General features: G+C 51.7%; 1 protein-coding gene across 1 annotated transcript; it reads left to right on the top strand.

Moving 5' to 3' along the window:
- The first annotated feature begins 10,550 nt into the window (after positions 1–10,550).
- On the top strand, positions 10,551–11,540 carry LOC138682982 (olfactory receptor 14C36-like). Its single transcript, XM_069774505.1, has one exon. It carries the CDS (start codon positions 10,617–10,619, stop codon positions 11,538–11,540), a length of 924 nt encoding a protein of 307 aa, XP_069630606.1. The 5' UTR covers positions 10,551–10,616.
- The last annotated feature ends 2,237 nt before the right edge of the window (positions 11,541–13,777 follow it).

Below are 13,777 nucleotides of genomic sequence, written 5' to 3'. Positions count from 1 at the left end.
ACACTGATGTTTTCAGTTGTTGCTCAGTAGTGTTTAGACTAAAGTCAAGGATTTTTCAGCTTCTCATGCCCAGCCAGGGCACCTGACCCAAACTGGCCAACAGTGTATTCCATACCATGGGACGTCCCATCTAGTTTAGGAACTGGGAAGTGGGGGGCAGGGACTGGCTGGGTGTCGGTCGGCGGGTGGTGAGCAATTGCCCTGCGCATCATTTGTACGTTCCAATCCTTTATTACTACTGTTGTCATTTTATTAGTGTTATCATTATCATTATTAGTTTCTTCTTTTCTGTTCTATTAAATCGTTCTTATCTCAACCAATGAGTTTTACTTCTTTTCCTGATTTTCTCCCCCATCCCACTGGATGGGGGGGGAGTGAGTGAGCGGCTGCGTGGTGCTTAGTTGCTGCCTGGGGTTAAACCACGACACCACCCGTCCTATTTGACCCTCCGCGTTAGGGCCGGTATCCCTACCCGACGTTCCAGGGTAGTTTCCGTGCCCCCACCGGTACTCTGCGGTTGTACCGAAACCCTTTGTGATGCGCCAGAGTCCACCAGCTGTCCCTACGGGCGCGCAGGGTTAGACCCGTCCTCCCTACCTGACCCTCCGTGGTCAGCCCGGTATCCCTACCTGATGCTCCGGGGTAGGCCTGGCGTCTCCTCTTGACACTCCGGAGTAGTACCGCTACCCCCGACGGTACTCCGGGGTTGTACCGGTACCATCACCTGTACTCCAGTGTAGTACCGGAACCCCTACTGGTGCTCCGGTGTACACCTGCTTTCCCTACAGGCGCGCAGGGTTAGAACCGGCCTCCCTACCTAACCCTACAGGGTAGGCCCGGTATCCCTACCTGATGCTCTGGGATAGTACCAGTACCCCCACCGGTACTTCGGGTCTAGTACCGGTACCCCCACCGGTACTCCGCGGTAGTATCGGTATACCCACCGGTACTCCTGTGTTTTACCGGAACCCTTTGTGATGTGCCCGAGTCCACCAGCTGTCCCTATGGGCGTGCTTGGTTAGACCCGCCCTTCCTACCTGACCCTCCGGGTAGGCCTATCTAGTCTGGTTTCCGTCTGCTAGATGTACAGTACCACCTTCTCCCACGAGATTTACACTTCAACAAAACCCAAGCCGGATGCCCATTGTTATATAGTCCAGTTGCAAGCCCACATACAAAGCAGGGAATCACCCCTATCAATACGTAAAGACATTCACACATTAACAAACATACATACACCTATAAATTTCAACATATCATTTCCACACAGCCACACAAAATCTTTAACATAAAATTTCCAAACATTCACATCATACAATCATTGCTCCAGTTGACAACCTTCAGCAGCTGCAAAAATGTACCAAGCGCAATTGCGAGGGGGTCCACTTACCCCCAAAATGCACCAAGTGCAATTGTGAAGGGGTGCACTTACCCTTCTCCTGCCTCTTATATACCAGTCATTGACAGGTCTGTCCTGGCTCCCGATACTGGGATACAGCAGTCACCCCGGATTTGCTCGACCTACCCCCAGGATTGCTAGCGGCAGCTCTATCGGTCAGCAAATCCCCCCTTGTTACCATATAGGGTACCCTCCTCCCATATGGGGACTACGCTGCATGCCAGACATCTCTGCGTGATTTACCAGCTGCCCTGGCCCGTACTTTTTACAGGCTCCCTCTGTGACACATACCGTTTGGTCCACGGCTTCAGGAGGTTGTTGTCTGCTCCCGTGGTGAGCGGCTGGCACCAGAGGCTCCTCCGAGGAAAGTGCTCGGGGCGCGCCGAGGGGCGTCTGCTCCGCAGTCGGTCCTGCAGCCGAGCAGAGAGTCCCCTGGCTGGCTCGCCAAAACTGACATGTCGAAACAGACTCCACAATCAGTGAGATTGTAAAGTAGGTATGTTCATTCAGCGCTGGTCAGCAAGGGGGGTAGTAGCACCGAAGTCGCGCGCCCCTGACTCGGCAGTTCCCTTTAAATTTATACAGTCAAGTGTTACATATACATAGAGTTTTGCAATACGCCTATACATTGGCATGACCTATCCCCGCTTCATATTAAAATTAGTTCCAAGAAGTCATTTCCCTAAGTTCTTCCCGACTACGCCTGCGCAGTGCCTCCTTGTGGTGGTCGTCAGGGGTCGTGAAGATGAAGGCTGTATGTCTTCTTCACGGTGAACTCTTAACCTTCTGTCCCTGCGCAGACTCAGTCACTCCTTGGCATTTATCCAAATCACAAGGCCGGTCTTGGCTGGTTCTTGGGGTCGACTTCTGCTTCTTATCAGGGACTATCTCCTGTCCCAGCCAGCCTCAACAATGCAAACATTAAACATCACCTCTCATCCCTTGGGCCATGTGTACCTCTACTGAAATTTCTTTAACTTCATTACAAGCTAGGTAATTATTAAACAGTTCCTATCTACATCCATATATCTACTATATCTACTAAGGTTCTTTTGGCTCCCCGTCTCAGTATGGAGAGAGGGAAAGGGAGGTGGGAGGTCTTGGAGGGAGCTGGGCTGAGCTGGAAGGTTCCTGGGAGGGAAAAACACCTGTGTAAAGCTTGTACTGCGTAACCGTGCAGGGTGAGGCCTCGCATCAGGGGTTTTGTGGTGCAGAGACAGGGCTCCTGGATGGGGGCTGAGACATGCAGGTGCAGGAGAGAGGAGGCCTGTCTGTGCCCTTGGTGTCATGGATGGACTGGGAAGGTGGCCCATGGCCTTTGTCACCCCCCCAGCCTCCCTCACCAGCCATTTCTAGCACTGGCTGTTCACCCAGTTTATGCTAAGTCTGGCTGTGAGGCTATCTCTATCCTCCAGCTGGGCTCAGTGCCTGCAATGGGGAAAATGGGCAGCTCTGCCCAGCTTCTTCTGAAGAGCGAGTGGGGCCCTGAGCAGCGGTGACTGGCCATGTGTGTGCCTGGGAGAGAGACTCAGGGCATGTCAGTCAGAAACAAGGTGATGGCTGATGGCTTTAGCAAATCCTTACAACCATGTTTGAGCCCAGAAATGGAAAGCAGTTGATCTGTGTGAGCGGAGGAGGAGGAGGAGGTTTGTCCTGGGAAGATGGCAGGAAGCAATGCCCCTCTTGTGCACGTCAAGGATAATGGAGATGTTTCCGTCTTGTGTGCATGCCTCTACCTGGCAGATAGGGAATGCCTGCTGCTAGGGGTGGCTGTGCTCAGTCATGCCTCATGAGCTGACCTTGCTCTCTTCCTCTCCTTCACTCCCCAGACTTGGACGGACCACAAGAAACATCCATGATCCTGGAAAAGGCATAACCCTCTTGCCGTGCCATAACTGCAGGGGAGGCGGGAAGTCTGGATTTGTGAGACCCATGGCAGTGCAGGGAGAGAGCGGTGTGTGCATAGCAGCGAGTGTGGTAGAGGCAGGGAGAGGACCTGCAGTAGTGATTTTGAGGCAGCAGAAGGAGGAGGACGTGCATTTCAGTGCTGGCATACAGAGCTAAGTACAGGAGCAAAGCAAGTCAGGGACTGGGATGCTTTGTGTGGGAGAGGAGCATTAGCTGGGTATTGGAAGAAGTCAGACAGGTTGTGGGGAACTCCCAGGCATTGTCAAATCCTCAGGTAAACATAGCTTTGTGTTTGATGGGACAGCCAGTGAGGACCAATTAGCATGTAGAAGTCACTTATTCGCTGGCTTAGGAGGCAGACATGGATGCTTAGCAAAGAACTACCAAGGTAGTTTATTCTCTCATTTTAGCTGTGCATACAGTGGTGCCCCAGCCTAATGCATGGAGGACCCCAATACAGAGGAAAGCAGGGTTTGCCTCTGTTCCAATACAGCTGTAGAGACCTATCCAACTATTCATGTTAAGGGATGACCCCATCATTTATTAGTGCTCGCGTAATCGGTGTGTACTTGTCCCACACGGGATCAGTACACTCTTGACCTGTGGAGGCGATGCAGAGGTATGGTCAGTGGTGTGTTAATCGTCATTCTTCTAAACTGATGGCCGGTGCAGGTGGGGGATGTTTATCCTGGATTCTGGTCCATTACAGTTCATGCCTGGTTCCTGGCTACATGCCTGGTTTTTTGAAAGGTAAATCTTCCATGCTTTTATTGTCATTATGGGGTGTTCTCAGTCATGAAGAGCTGGCTTAGGTTGGGTCTTCAGGTCACATTGACCCTGAGGTAAAAGCTCATAGTGTCAGATCATGTTCATTCTCCTAAGCAAGTTGTACTGCAGCTAGAGTCTTGCCTTTCACAGGCACCAGTAAAGCTTGGGAGATCCCAAGGTCAGGGTGAAGTATGGAAACGGGGAGGCAGCTAAAGTTTTCAGGGAAACTGGCACAGGTATAGGACAGTGTAGGACTGTCTGTGGTGCAAACAGGGCCTTTGTGCGCTGCCCCCCTCCTCCCCACCAACAGAACGGAAGTCCTTGTCATCTCCACGGTGGCTGCTGTCTCTTCAACTGAAGCTCTTGCGAGGACACTGGTTCCTTAGAGTCCCAGGCCCTTGTTCCCTCCTCACCGACGGCCAAAAGAGCCTGGGAGGTGTCTTACCGCTGTCCTTCACTCGGCATCACACCCCCCCCACATCAAACTGCTCCCAGGAAGAGCTGTAAGCATCCCATGAAGGAAAGGATCCCCCTTCCCAGGGGGATGGGGCTCAGGGCTTGGCCATCCTGCTTGCTGAAACACATTTAGGCCTTTCACAGCCACCTCCACAATTGATCTTCCACCTGTAACCAGTGCCTCTGACTTCCTGTTTCACCAGCCCCCAGGGACCGTCTCCTTGTCTGGTCATTCCCTCCACAGTCTCTTCAGTGATGTTCCTCAGTGGAGCCTGCTAACACCTTTGCTGCTAACAGCCTTTTGTTCCCCTGGTCATCCTCTGGCCTGTGCTGGAAGAGAGCTGTCAACTTTTTTGGAAGCCATCAGGGACTTGTCCTGATCTCCAGGATCTGTCAAAAGTGATGCAGAGTGAGCCTCGCTACAAGACTGGCTTTCTCCCTCCCCAACCTTGGATGATTCCCCTCTGCTCCCAGGGGCTGTTCAAGGCTGACGTTGCTCAAGTAACCTCTGACTTGATCCCCACTCACTGCTGGTTGTTTTCCTCCAGGGTCCTGTCACCAGTCACAAAGGCCTGGCAGAAGTCACAGCCAAAGAAGTCATTCCGTTCCTCAGCCTTACCTGCTCCTACACTTTGGAAGTTCAGCAGCAGGCCCACATGATCCCTGTCTGTTCTTTTACTTTTAATGCACTAGGATCAGCTCATCTTGCTGCCTCCATCCTGCCCTGCATCTCTCAAGACAATGGGACCTTTGGCTTTGACATCATCCCTACATCCTGGAACAAGGTTTCTACATTCTGTCTGCAGCTTTCCCTGCTTCCACCTCCTGCCTGTTGCCTTTTTGCCCTGGAGCTCAGTCAGTTCACACAAGCAGCCTTCTGAGAAGGTTGCTTCTCTTCAAGGGTATTTGGGGAGATCCTTCTTGTGCTTGGAAGAGGCTGTCCTGTAAGGCCTATCAGATTTCCCATGCTTCTTCACCCAACAGAGCTGCTTCCCATGGCACCACTTGTCTCAGTCTCCTGAGTGTGTCAAGGTCTTCTGCTCTGGAGTCCCAGGTCTGTGCTCTCCCTCCTGCTGGCCTTGCTCACTGCCCTTTGGTGTCTGATCTGCCACTAACTCATGGCCATGACAGCCAAGACTGACACTGAATATCATCACATCCCTAACCAGCTGTTCCTTGTTGGCCAGGATCAGGTCTAGGTGAGAATCACCCTTGGGGGCCCACCTGGCAGCTGTCTGAAGTTGTCCCAATAGCCAACTTCAGGCTGTTGGCACCCTGTTGCTTTGCCTTGCCAGGGAATGCCAGGGCACTTGAAGTTGTTCACCACAGGAACCTGCTCATGAACCTGGAGACTTCCTGGGGTTGCTGACAAAAGACCTTTTCTGTTTCCTCCTCCTGAGCAAGCAGTTTGTGACTGCAAACACGAGGACACTCTTGCTGACTCCTGCTCTGATCCTAAATGACAAAAGCTAGCCCAACCTATTGTCTGTCACATAGAGGACCTCCACAAATCCAAGCTTCCCCTTCATAAAGGGGACATAGTTCTCGTCCTTCCTGCTGCTCCCTGGGAAGAGTCTGTATCCCTCCATTGCAGCACCACAGCTCAGCAAGCTGTCCCACCATGTCTCATTTAATCCAAAACCATTACATTTCTGTGACAAGCCATGGGTCTCCAGCTCCTCCTGGCAGTGCATATTTGCCCCACAGAATCTCAGCTGTGGCAGTGTACTGTACCACAGACTTCTCACAGGGAAACCTGAACACTGGTCCAGACCAGAAGAATATTGAATATTGTGTTTTTAGGGCTGCACTGCGCTGCACCCTGCTGCACATACAGCACGGCCATCAAACCTGTATTATGCTGCACAGATCCCTTGGCAACAGGATGACCTCAGCAGCATATTATCACACAAAAGCCTGCAGGCAGGTCCCACTCTGTACTGGACATCATGCCTCCTGCGTGGCCTTGCCTGTATCTAACAGTGCTGCAAAACATTCTCATGAAAACATAATTTCTGTTTGACTGTTGAGGCGATGAGTAGAGCTGTTCCCTGTAAGAAAATCCTACAGTAGCTTGAACGACCAAAACAGGAGATTGTCTTCTATGGATGGGGTCTGCATGGTTTGCTGCATCCAGGTTGAAGGCCCGTTCAATGTAACACCACCTGGGGTTCCCACCATCTAAAGGGGTCTAAGCTGATCTGCATGATTCTCTCCTTATAGTGTTAAAAATGATGAACATAATATTAAAATGTAGCCCACAGTGTCCAAGTTCCTTTCTTACTGGTGTCATAACAGACCAGCACCTCCTTGAGAAAAAACCACTCTCTCAGCACCTTTGGATGCAGCCCCTATGGTTCCCATGGACTGGTAAGGGTGTAGTTTGCTTGAGTAACCCCACGTTTGATCCCCATCCACTGCTGGGTGTTCTTCTTCAGAGTCCTGCCTTACAGCTCAAAAGCCTGGTAGATCTTGCTGGTATTAATCGAAGCTGTAACATAAAGAACCTCAGATCTATCTAGATCTACTCTTCCTCATTTCAGCAGTGGCCCTACCTTATCTCTTTTTCTTCTGTAACAGTTCCCGAAGTATCAAAAGTTCATCCTGGTGCCCTTGAAATCCTCTTTGAGCTTCCACTGAGTTTTGATATGGACCATTGCTGTGCTTGGAGGATGATGTGCTTGAAGACAAGATGTATCCAGGCACACTCTGAAAATTCTTGGTCTTTTCATTGACTGGATCATCAAGGGAGTGAGTAAAAACCCCTGTGCAACATGTTTAATGTTCATGCAATGCCTGCAGCTCTTGGGTGGAGAAGGAGCAGACCTTGCCTCTCTGATGGCATCTGATGACTGATGCCTCTGACTGATGGCATCAGTCAAGGGCACACAGGCACCAAATTGCACTCTCTGCGATGCCTTATGGAGTGTCTGTGATGTACCACCCTGAATGAGAATTGCTTTCCTGCAGCTCCTGTGAGGTCCCTGCCAGCCTTGGCATCTCGTGTAGCTATGTGGGCCTGGAGTTGGACATTAAACAGAGGACCTGCCCTGAATTCTATTAGGAAGTGTGGGGACGAACCTGGGACACATGCCATTATAGTCAGTGGAGGTATAGTAAATTCAGCTGATGGAAAAGAGGGAGACCCAGCTGTCACTATGGTACGTGACGGCAATTGTTCATATGAATACCTGTATCAAGTGCCATGGAGATAAGGAGTAGGAGAAGCTTCTTTTGGCCTTAAGTTGGGAATAAGCTGTCATGTCACTTGGCCAAAGGAATTTCCCACCAGGCTCATACAGGATTCCCAAGATGTTGCCCTGTCTCTATGAACTTCTCCATTACAGTTTGCTGTTACCTACATGTATCTTGGACCACCTCTGGCAGTTCAAATGTCACCAGGGTTTTGCATCTGAACACCTGACTCCTGCCTTTCCTCTCCATTAATTCAGATGGGAGCTGAGACAAGGAGCTCACCTACAGGTGTCTGGTTTGCTCACACCTGAACTGAGGCAAGAGGAATCCCACCTCCTGTGGCTTTGTGGTGTGCATGGGAGGGAGCTGAGCCTCCTTCAAATGCCATGAGTAGAAACGCAGGATGAGATGCCTCCATTGACCCCTGGATCCCTTCCCTCAGCAGGGGTAAAGGAGATCCCTGCCTGCCTCTCTCTGGGTATCCTGTCTAAGAATAAACCAAAAAATGTGGCATGTAGATGTAACTTTGTCTCTGAGAGGAGAATTTTATTTCAGGAAAGAAGTGTTTCTCCTTAACTGAGAGAGGCAACACCAGTGTTTGCTTCAGCCTGTTTCCCAGCAGGTTCCCTTGGAGCCCCAGGGACACCTGGAGGGAGCCCAGAGGGGGCAGAGAAAGTGCTGCCTTGGGCTGGTCCTCTGCTGCTGAGCTGGGCTGGCCTCCTGGGCTGGAGGGAGCTCATGGCAAGCAGGCAGCGCTGCAGAGAGCTCTGCCCAGGAGCAGCTCCTCTGCAAAGCACAGCAGGACTGAGGGCACTGCCTGCAGGCACCGAGGGGAGAGAAGTGAGGCAGAGAGAGATATTAAAGGCAGCCTGGGGTGGGAGGACAGAGAAGAGCTGACTTGGAGGAAAATCTTCACAGCCCTTAACAGGGTAAGTCTCTAGCTGCAGGGCAATGCAGCTGTGGTTCCTGGAATGATCTCCTAAAGCTGGCACATCCCACACCCTATGGGATCTGTCAGGAGGACTCTCACAGTTTGTGCAGTGTAGAGAAAAAGGACGTGCTTTGGAGCACAGCTTCCCTGCTGCACCCTCAGAGGGACAGGGCATGTCAGCTGCCTTCACCCGGGGATGGCTGCAGAGTGTGAAGGTGGGGGTGCAGCCAGGGGTGCCCAGGGCTGTCCTTCTGAGCAGGGTTCTTGCAGCCAGGGGGCTGTGTGCTGGGGCAGGGACTCTGCCGCTGGTGAGGGTAAGTACTCAGCCTGCCTGGGGATCTCTAACAGCAGAGTGGGGAGAAGCTGTGGGTGGAAAATAAACTTGCGTCACGGCAGGGTCCTTCTGCTGACAAGAGGGTGCTGTGTGGGTCAGGGGCTGCTCACAATCTCCAGATCACCCCCAAGATATTTCCGAGGGCGTTTTTCAAGGGCAAGGTGAAAGCAAGGATTGCTATAAACATAAGCAGCTTTCCTGAGTTTGTTTTTTCAGTTTACTACTCTTGGGATATTTTCAGGAGAAATCGAACAACTGTTGTCATACTTAAACAGCACACTGAGACTCCTAAGCTGTAACGCTGAGAGACCAGTACTTCTGACAGGAGCCTCCTGAAGTAGAGCACAGGGACTGAGAACAACTGACTGGCTCTGTTGGTGCCTGGGAGGTGGCATGTACAGCTGGGTAAGGGTAACTCTTTCCTGAGTGCCTGGCTGCCTCTTCCTTTGCCTCTCTGAGCCAGTCAATCACTGCACTTTTTCTTGATTCTCCACTAGTCTGTCATTGCTATTGTTATCTTGTTCTTGCTGTCTGTTTCTCTGGGGTGGGAGTTTCAGCTGCAGAGCCACACACTGAACTTGTGGGTCCTCCCATGCAGCTGTGACCATGGGAACAAGGTTACAGGTGTCCAAGCTCTCCTCCAAGCTGTGGGGCTGTGGGCAATGCAGCCTGTGTCATTCCCTAGGAAATGAGCTGACTCTCCCTTCCTGAGATACCATCATCAGGTCACTTGGCTATTTTCTTGGGTGTCCTTCCAAGCTGTGAGCTGCCCTCCAGGATGCAGGTCTGTCCCATAGTGTCTTGGTGTTTCTGAATGCCCCATGGAGAAGCACAGAGACAGCAAGATTGAGGAAATGCTGCTGGGTTTGTGAAATGAACCATGTGTGTCCTTGGCAAGAATTTGGGTGCAGAGACCTTGAGAAAGGGGGAGACACTTGGTGCTGGGCAGTGGGTGTCGCTGCTTTCAGGAGTGCCTGGAGTATATTCGTGTTAACACAGGGGTGTGATTACACTCCATCTCAGAAAGGTGAGAGCTCAGTGTAGCTGGCAACATGACAGAGTGACAGATCAGCTCCCCTCCCTCTGCACTAAGCCACAGGCAATCCTCTTGCCTCACAGGACACACTTTGTTTTCTCCGAGTGATGCAGAAACGATGAGGGTTTCTGAAATGCAAGAAAATTACCAGGTGAGATAGTGGAGAGCTCTAACCCCTCCAACCTCTCTCTCAAACACTCTTTTGATTGTGGTTTCTTAGCCCTGGGAGTGCAGATGCTGACAAGCACTTTTACATCAGGAATAGTTTCATGTGACCAATTCAAACACCAGGACTGACACCACACCCCACCCACCCCCCCCCCAAAAGACATGATTCCCAGAAACCCACTGCTGCAGAGCAGGGCTGACTCCTTGGCAGCCAATGGGCAGAGGTCCTGCTCCTCACGACATACGCAGCCAGCACCAACCAGAGCTCCATCCACAGACCTGAACAGAGATCTCATTGAAATGGAAAAAAAGCGGTGAACATATATTTTGACAAATGGCTTTGATTTTGGTCAGAGAATAATGCCCTAACTTGTCACTGCCCTTGCCTCCCTGTTCAGTGCTCCACACCCAGAGGCAGCAGATGTCCAACAGCAGCTCCATCACCAACTTCCTCCTCCTGGCATTTGCAGACAGGCGGGAACTGCAGCTCTTGCACTTCTGGCTCTTCCTGGCCATCTACCTGGCTGCCCTCCTGGGCAACGGCCTCATCATCACTGCCGTAGCCTGTGACCATCGCCTCCACACACCCATGTACTTCTTCCTCCTCAATCTCTCCCTTCTTGACCTGGGCACCATCTCCACCACTGTCCCCAAAGCCATGGCCAACTCCCTGTGGGACACCAGAGCTATCTCCTATGCAGGATGCGCTGCACAGGTCTTTCTGTTTGTCTTTTTGATGTCAGCAGAGTATTTTCTTCTCACTGTCATGGCCTATGACCGCTACGTTGCCATCTGCAAACCCCTACACTACGGGACCGTCCTGGGCAGCAGAGCTTGTGTCCACATGGCAGCAGCTGCCTGGGGCACTGTTTTCCTCTATGCTGTGCTGCACACTGCCAATACATTTTCACTACCCCTCTGCCGAGGCAATGCTGTGGACCAGTTCTTCTGTGAAATCCCCCAGATCCTCAAGCTCACCTGCTCAGATGCCTACCTCAGGGAAGTTGGGGTACTTGTATTTGCTGTCTGTTTAGCTGTTGGATGTTTTGTTTTCATTGTGCTGTCCTATGTGCAGATCTTCAGGGCTGTGCTGAGGATCCCCTCTGAGCAGGGAAGGCACAAAGCCTTTTCCACCAGCGTCCCTCACCTCGTCGTGGTCTCCTTGTTTGTAAGCACTGCCACGTTTGCCTACCTGAAGCCCCCCTCCATCTCTTCCCCATCCCTGGACCTGCTGGTGGCAGTTCTGTACTCGGTGGTGCCTCCAGCCTTGAACCCCCTCATCTACGGCATGAGAAACCATGAGATCAAGGATGCCCTGAGAAAACTAATCACTGGATACTGTTGAGAAGAAATGAACTGCCTGTTGTCTTTTGCGTAGGACTCATATCTCATTACAAGCCCAGCCTGTCTTCTGGTGGGTTTTTTACGGTGATTTTTGCTTTTGAGTGTGGTTTTTGATTGCTCTTTTTGCTTTGTTTTTCTTATCTGAATACTTTCCACAATGAAATGTCTTTATTCCTCTGGTTTCTAATTCACACCCTATCCAGATTTTGTGTGCCCCGCAGGCTGTGGAAATGAGGAGGCATACCCTCTGTGTATTTACCCAAAATAAAGGGCCCTCAGTGTCTTGTTTTTCTGAGATCCTTCCTCCAAGACCTTCTCTGCAGCTGCAGGGAGCAGTGCCTGTGTGCACAGGGGAAGAAGAAAAGAGTCCTGGCACAGCAGCACTGCCTGGGAGCACCAGCGCTTGGTCTTTCCTGAGTTTTCCACTTCCATGCTTTCCTTCTGAACCCTTTGGTTGGTGGAAGGCCTAAGTGGTCTTCAAGCATGGTTAGAGTCCTGCTGTGTGGCAGGTCTGTGGCCACCAGCAAGGACAGGGAGTAGGCACTTGTGTGACAGAGCTGGCCTCCATTGCAGCATTTCCATCATACAAGGGGATTTCCTCAGGCCTTGTGCCACAGATGCCCCCCACCTCCTTCGGTCACCCCTCTCCACCCCCGAGGAGCTGCTGTGCCCTTCAGAGGGTCTGGGGCTGCGGGATGAGTGCCCAGAGCTCTGCAGCACCCTGTGGTGGGCACTGCTGTGGGGCCATGCCAGACTGGGCTGTGCTGGGCAGAGGGCAGGGGAGGTGCAGAGAGGTCAAGGGAAGTGTTAAGAGTTTAGGGGGAGCTGTGCTGGGCTGGAAAGTTCCCAGGAGAGAAAAATATCAGTGTATAGCTTGTAGTGTGTGACCATGCAGGGCAACAACTCACACCAGGGGTTTGTGGTGCAGAGGCAGGGCTTGTGGAAAGCATGGAAGACATGCAGATGCGGGAGACAGGCAGCCGGTCTGTGCCGTTGGTGGTGTGGACAGACATGGAAGATGGCTCAGGGTGTTTGTCACTCCCAGTGTCTCTCATTGGCCATTTCCAGCACTTGCTGGTCACCCCAACTTTACAGGTGAGTTTTGCTTTGAGGCCATCTCCATCTTCCTGGTGGTCCAAGGACTGGTTTGGGGGAACAGACAGCCCTGTCCAGCTTCTGTCCTTCTGAAGACCCTGGAGCAGAGCTATCTGCAAAGCCCCATGTAGGACAAGGCTGCAGCAGGGCAGGGGTGGGGGCAGGTAAAAAGCATGAATTTCTATTGCCTTTGTTGTGGAGGTGTGTGTGTAGGAAAAGAAAAGCTCACCTGAAGATGCTGTTTGCAAGGGAATTCAGAAGCAAACAGAAGACCTTTGGTCACTTCTGAGAGACCACGGCTGAACAAGGGAAATGCAGGGCTGCTGCTGAATGGGGAAGGTGATTTAAGAACAGCAGACACAGGTGGGGCTGAAGGAATGAATGCCTGCTGTGCCTAAGTCTTTCCTGAAATGGTCTCCAGGCCTCTGTGCTCAGGGAAAGGCTCCAAGGGAGAGGACAGCATGCATTGGCATGAAAGTCAGGAAATCCTGCAAGGACTGATGCAAGTTTCTGCCTCTGCAGGGGACTAATTCTGGCAATGACACAGGCAGGGGGCTGCCTGGCTGGAAGGAGGACTTTGGGAAAGGTCTTGGTGGACAGTGGGATGGATAGGATGCAGCCGTGTGCCTTGGAAGCAAGGAAGGACAGGAGCACCCTGGGCTATACGAACAGGAGCACAGCCAGGTGATTGAGGGAAGGGATTATAGAAAACACTGTGTCCAGATTTCAGATCCCAATATAGGAAAGATGTTGGCAAGCTGGAGCCAGTTTAGCAAAGGGCCCTCATAATGATCCGAGGCAGGAAGACTTTACCTGTGAGGAGAGGCTGAGGGAGCTGGGCTTGTCCAGCCTGGACAAAGGAAGATCTTGGGGGAAACATGTAGCAGCATTGCAGTGTTCGCAGGAAGACTGAGTCAGGTTCGTGTCCATGGTACAAGACACAAGGACAAGAGGCAATGGGCTGAAAGAAGGGTGTTAGTGCACATATAGAGAAATACATTTCCAACATGAGGATAGTCAAATGCTGGAAGCTGTTTCCCAGGGAGTTTGTGCCAGCTCTATCCCAGAAAGTGACTAAGGCGTCTTTGGATAAATCCCTGAGTAATCTGGTCTGGCCCCTGCTTTGAGCAGGAGGTTTTTTCC

The sequence above is a fragment of the Haliaeetus albicilla genome, chromosome 30, assembly GCF_947461875.1.
Source record: "Haliaeetus albicilla chromosome 30, bHalAlb1.1, whole genome shotgun sequence".
In the NCBI taxonomy this organism is placed as follows: Eukaryota; Metazoa; Chordata; class Aves; order Accipitriformes; family Accipitridae; genus Haliaeetus; species Haliaeetus albicilla.
This window is presented reverse-complemented; position numbering and strand designations above follow the sequence as displayed.

Excerpts from the sequence above, each read along its gene's own strand:
- LOC138682982 (XM_069774505.1), top strand. The coding sequence starts at position 10,617 with ATGTCCAACAGCAGCTCCATCACCAACTTCCTCCTCCTGGCATTTGCA.